Raw genomic sequence first — 5,798 nt, forward strand, 5'->3', positions numbered from 1 at the left:
CCTCATGAAGTAACCAGTCTCCTGTTCACTGCTTATTACTACCATCTCCATGGCTTTCAGGAGCACTCTTAGGCTTGAATGTCCCACATTCTGATCCAAATAAAGCCAGTTCACTTGGCGGGGAGCTTTGGAGCTCTCTGTCTTACGGGCTAACCCTACGGAGGTGAAATCTCTGTGCCATTGTTCCAGAGGTAGGGGCAGGGACAGCGGTCCATCTCTCTCAAAGTGACACCCTGCTTCCTGAATAAGGTAATTAGGATGGGATAGCAACCTTTGGTCTTCTCAGCTTGCCTCTCCTGGCATGGAAACTCCACCCTACAATTGGAAGTGAAAGAGCCTCACCTCTCAGCTACTCTTATCTGGATTAGAGCCTCTGTGACATGGATTTGGGGGTGGGGGTATAGAGATGAGATATACTGGCAGATTGCCCTTCCCAGAAAGATACTGTAGCCCTCCACTGGGAGCTAAGGGGAGAGAGAGCCCTGTGTCCTTTGCTTCACATATCCAGAGTGGTTCTTCTGTCACACTGAGCTGGGAGTGGTAGACAGGGAGCAGATTGTTTCTCAGGTGGCACAGAATTTCACTGAATTTAGTATATTTTACTGAATTTAGTATATTTTATTAAGTAAATGCTTGTTTATTTGCTTTATACCCTTAAGAAAATCTCTAGAAATTTTTTTCAAATAACATTCAATAGTTACTGTTCTTTTACTGAGGAGAGGGCCTACAAAGCCCTCATGTCACTATTCTAGAAGTCATCTCCTATTTATATTTTATAAGTATTTATATAACATGTTGTCTATTCAAAATAACGAGATCATAAGTGTACACACTGCTTTTTAATTGCTTTATTTACTTACTATATTTTGAACATCAGTCTATTTCATTAAATATTCTGTCACAATATAATTTCTGGTGTCTGCTTAAAATTCCATTGCATATATGAACAACAACATATTTAAATAATCTCTGTTAATTATGTGATGTAATCATTTATCAGTGACATGCTATTGAAAGAAGAACTCTAGTGAATATCTTTCTAGCCAAAAGTTATATGTATGCTTAATTATTTCCTTTAGAAAGTTATTAAAACAAGGAATATATGAATACAAGGTAGGCATATATTTTTAAGACTTCTGATGCAATGTTAAATTACAGAAACTTTGTTAAATTTAGCACTCCTACCAGCAATGTACGAGGGTTTATCTCTAAAATTGGAGAATGCTTAGAAAATATTTCAGATTATCATATTATTTAAGGACAAATCTTAGCACTTCCATTTGAAAAGCCAACTGGGCTGAAAAGACAACTGGCTTTGTCCCACTCAACTGTGGTTTCCTGCAGCCTCGTGAGACGAGTGGACCGAATGGAGCACTCCATCGGCAGCATTGTGTCCAAGATCGATGCTGTGATAGTGAAGCTGGAGATCATGGAGCGGGCCAAACTGAAGAGGAGAGAGGTGCTGGGAAGGCTGCTGGATGGCGTGGCCGAGGTAATGGTCGCCTGAAACAGAAATGCCCTGATTCTGTAAAATATCAGGGTAGTCGTCTTTTGTAACCCTTAATTTGAGGTTTCTCTCTCTCCATAACTGTAGATCAAATGATTATCTAGAGGTGTTATTTTCTTTAAGCTTTACATACTGATGGTCCTGCCTTTGCTAGATAGTAGAATTAAGCAAAAGTTACTCTAGTAACTGAGAATTGCTGTTGCATGCTCTGAATCTCCAGCCTTACCTCTTATAGACAGATTATTTGGCCCCCAGAATTCCTAGAGCAATTTCTAAGTACAAGAATATGCATCACTATTCCCTAACATGTTTTTTTTTTCCTTCGTTAGGATGAAAGACTGGGTTGTGACAGTGAAATCCACAGGGAACAGATGGAACGGCTAGTGCGGGAAGAGTTGGAACGCTGGGAATCCGATGATGCAGCTTCCCAAATAAGTCATGGTTTAGGCACACCTGTGGGTCTAAATGGTCAGCCTCACCCCAGAAGCTCCCGCCCTTCTTCCTCTCAGTCTACGGAAGGAATAGAAGGCACGGGTGGAACCGGCAGTTCCAATATCAACGTCTAGGACATGTGTTCGTAAATGTGTTCCTAATAGGTGAGAAGAAGGCTGTCCTGAATTTCCATAGCAACGACACTGCAGTAAGTCCTCACTTAACATTGTGGACAGGTTCTTGGAACGGTGGTGAAATGAGGCATAATGAAACTGGCTTTACCATAGGCTCATTGACATACGCAAGTGTTAAGTTCCTCCGCATCTCATCAACGTTATAACTCAACGACGTTAATTCAGGACCCACTGTATTTATATGCCCTGACCACCATATGTTGCTGGTCATTGTGACCAATTGTTAATTCTTCTGCACTTTAATTTATTTTAGGTAAACTTTGCCCATGGATCAAAGTTTTTTTCCTCTCTTGTGAGAAATTAGTTGTAAATATTGAGTACAGAAAAAAAAATCTTTGTAAGATATAGGGAGTGGAATGCCCACTTCCTACCATGACTGAGTCTCAGTTGACAATGAAGTCACCTTTTAAAGCTAGAAGAGAACTGTCAAAAGGCTTCTGAGTTTCATTTTCAAGTCACAAAAATCAGTATTGTCATTTTTGCCCAGTGTGTGAAGGGAAAGTAGGAGCACTCCTTCCTCATCGGGCTTAGCTCATGGGCTTACTACATAGCTTTCTTGTAAGAAAGGAGCCTCTTACTTTAACTACCTTCTTGGGGTAAACTTTTCTAAAAGATAAACTAGAAAAGAACTCCAAAGAGAATGGGTATGTAGTCATTGTGCTAGAATTTGTATGAATGATTAAGGTAAATGTTGAGTACTCTGCTTTTTTATTATTTTAGCATATCTAATATCTGTGAGAATAACCGTTTCACTTAATTTTTCACTGTTTCCGCTCTCATTTGAAGAGAGCTACATGAAACCACCAAAGACCAGTTATGTGTTAAAATGTCATCTCTAACCATAACATAGGAGAATTGGAAGGAATTCTATCACTAAGTTGGACTTTTTCTCATGATTAGTTTAGTATAAAGATTTATTTAGATATTCTCTTTCTAATGTGGCTCATCTAATTTGTAAGTGAGTGTAATGTAACTAATCTAGGAAGAACAACTTATTAAAATTTTTTAATATGCACTGAAAGTTTTAACTCAGCAAATACATTCATTTAAAATACAATTTTAAAAGTTTTTAAATTCATATAAAAATTATAAAACAAAAGTTTGAGTTTTATAATGTTTTAAGAATACGTATCTCAAATACTCGATCCTCCATTTCAGAACTAGAAATTCAAATCTGTACAAGCTCAATTTAATGAGAGGAATTTTGGGTATTGAAAGTTTATCTTTTATCAGAAAGTATTAGCCAAAGTTTGAGTTTGCAGCAATTTTTTTTTTTTATGTGGAGAGAGTCTCACTAAATTTATGGGAATAAGTATTTCTCAGAAAAAAATAAAAATCTATTTTTCAAAAGTGTTGACCCTTTTGACAGCTAATAAGACAAGCAAGAGAGAATACCTGCCATGCTGGTGAATAACTCACTTGGAGAATAATAGAAGAGAGCCCTGTTTTTAACGCTGTGTGTTAATGCACATTTCTATTATTTAATTGATAAAATATATCAGTCAAATCTTCAATGAAAACATGGGCAAACAAACCTTTCTAAGCTGGCTCGTGTATAAATGATACACATTGGTTTCTTTAACAGTTATTTCCCATGGCTTTATTTCCATCTTTATTTGAAGGATGCTGCACAAAGTCCTTTATTACTAGGTACTAAAGTTTGCATTCCAGGGATAGTGAGTGTATTTATGTATGTGTATCATGTTGTTACATGTAAACAAACTTCAGTTTGAAGTGCAGCCATTATGTGGTATCCATGTATATTGACCACGTGCCATGTATCAATTATGGTCACTAGAAAGTCTTTTATGATACTTATTATTATGCTGTTTTCATTTCACCTATAAAATTTTGCTAAATCCTTTTTTTACCCATAAGTTACATATTTTTTCTTCTTTAATCATGGAGAATTCCCTCTTCATCCTTCCCTTGTCATCTTCCTCTCTATATTAATATTATTGAGATGTTATATATGCAGGTATCTCTCAACAATCGAGAATTACATTGATGTTTAATACTGAGCACTTTACTTCTTAATAAAAACGTGATATAAAAGCGTATGTAAGAGTTTGGCGGTTTCCTAAGTAGACGCAGTTGGGTAATTTGCCCGGTATCATGATCATGAGCCCAGTAGTAAAGGCTTAGACTTTCAAAAAGGCATTTTCCCTTTTTATTTTATTTTATTATTTTTTTTAGGCAACGCAACCCTAACAGATTTCAAGGACCTTGTCAGCTTACAATCTCTTATTTTTTTTTTTTTTTTTTTTTATGCCTACAGCATATCTGGTCTTGTTGTCTCCCAACCAAGTACTAACTTCGCCCAACCCTGCTTAGCTTTTGAGATCATTCTGGATCAGGCTTGTTCAGGGTGGCATGGCCGTAGACAGCATTTTCCCTTTTTATGTTGAAAAACATAATTGACACGTTAATTCCTCTGCAGTATGTACCTCTAGTAAGTTATTCTGATGATTGAATAGTGTTAGCCACCACACATTAGTGACAGGTTGTCCCTAATACTTCTGCCATTCCAAAATATTTGTACCTAATTCCCTTGTTGATTTTTCATGAGTTCCTCAGTGGGTATATAACAGGAGTCAAGAGTGCTGAGTCCCAGGGATATACATATTTAATTTTACCCAGAACTGTTAGGCTGCCCTCCAATGGACTGCACCGGTCTACAGATCCACTGCCTGCATGAGAGTACCACTGTTATCCATACCCTCACCAGCACTGGTACCACCCAGCTTCCCAATCTTTGTTAATGGAATGGTTTTAAAGTGAGTTCTTATTTTGCATTTATCTGATTCCTAAGAAGGTTAAACATCCTCTCATACAGTTGTTCAACATTTGGGTTTCCATTTTTGTAAATTCCCTTTCTGCAAACCCTTGAAAATCTTACGCTTTGATTTTTTAAAATAATTTTTGTTTTTTTTGATTATAGTTGACATACAATATTGTATTTCAGGTATACAACAAAGTGATTAGACATTTATATAACTTACAAAGTGATCACACCAATAAATCTAGTACCCATCTGACACTGTACATAGTTATTACAATATTATTGACTATACTCCCTATGCTATACGTCCCCATGACTATTTTGTAACTACCAATTTGTACCTCTTAATCCCTTCCCCCCTCACACCATCTGGCAGCCGTCAAAATGTTCTCTGTATCTATGAGTTTGTTTCTGTTTTGTATGTTTGTTTATTTTGTTCTTTAGATTCCACATGTAAGTGAAATCATATGGCACTTGTCTTTCTATGTCTGACTTACTCCACTCAGCGCAATACCTTCTAGGTCCATCCTTGTTGTTGAAGATGGCAAGATTTCATTCTTTTTTTGTGGCTGAGTAATATTCCATTGTGTATATGTACCACCTCTTATCTATTTATGCATTCATAGATACCTGGGTTGCCTCTATACTTTGACAACTGTAAAGAATGCTAAAATGAACATATGGATTCACATGTCCCTTTGAAGTAATGTTTTGGGTTTCTTCCGATAAATACCCAGAAGCGGTATTTATTATTACTGGGTCCTTTGTCTCTTATAGCCTTTGTTTTGAAGTCTATTTTGTCTGGTATAAGTATTGCTACCCCAGCTATTTTGTTTGTTTGTTTCCATTTTCATGAAACATCTTTTCCCATCCCTTTATGTAT

General features: G+C 36.8%; 1 protein-coding gene across 1 annotated transcript in view; it reads left to right on the plus strand.

The window, feature by feature from the left end:
• PKD2 (polycystin 2, transient receptor potential cation channel) overlaps positions 1–4,193 on the plus strand; it is a gene marked incomplete at its 5' end in the record, with an annotated part of 56,404 nt that extends 52,211 nt beyond the window's left edge. Inside the window, 2 exons of the mRNA XM_025046016.1 lie at positions 1,345–1,492; positions 1,837–4,193. Coding sequence (XP_024901784.1) covers positions 1,345–1,492; positions 1,837–2,073 — 385 coding nt within the window. The remainder of the gene's footprint in view (positions 1–1,344; positions 1,493–1,836) is intronic.
• Between the last annotated feature and the right edge of the window lie 1,605 nt (positions 4,194–5,798).

Source organism: Pteropus alecto, unplaced genomic scaffold (assembly GCF_000325575.1).
Source record: "Pteropus alecto unplaced genomic scaffold, ASM32557v1 scaffold63, whole genome shotgun sequence".
Lineage (NCBI taxonomy): Eukaryota > Metazoa > Chordata > Mammalia > Chiroptera > Pteropodidae > Pteropus > Pteropus alecto.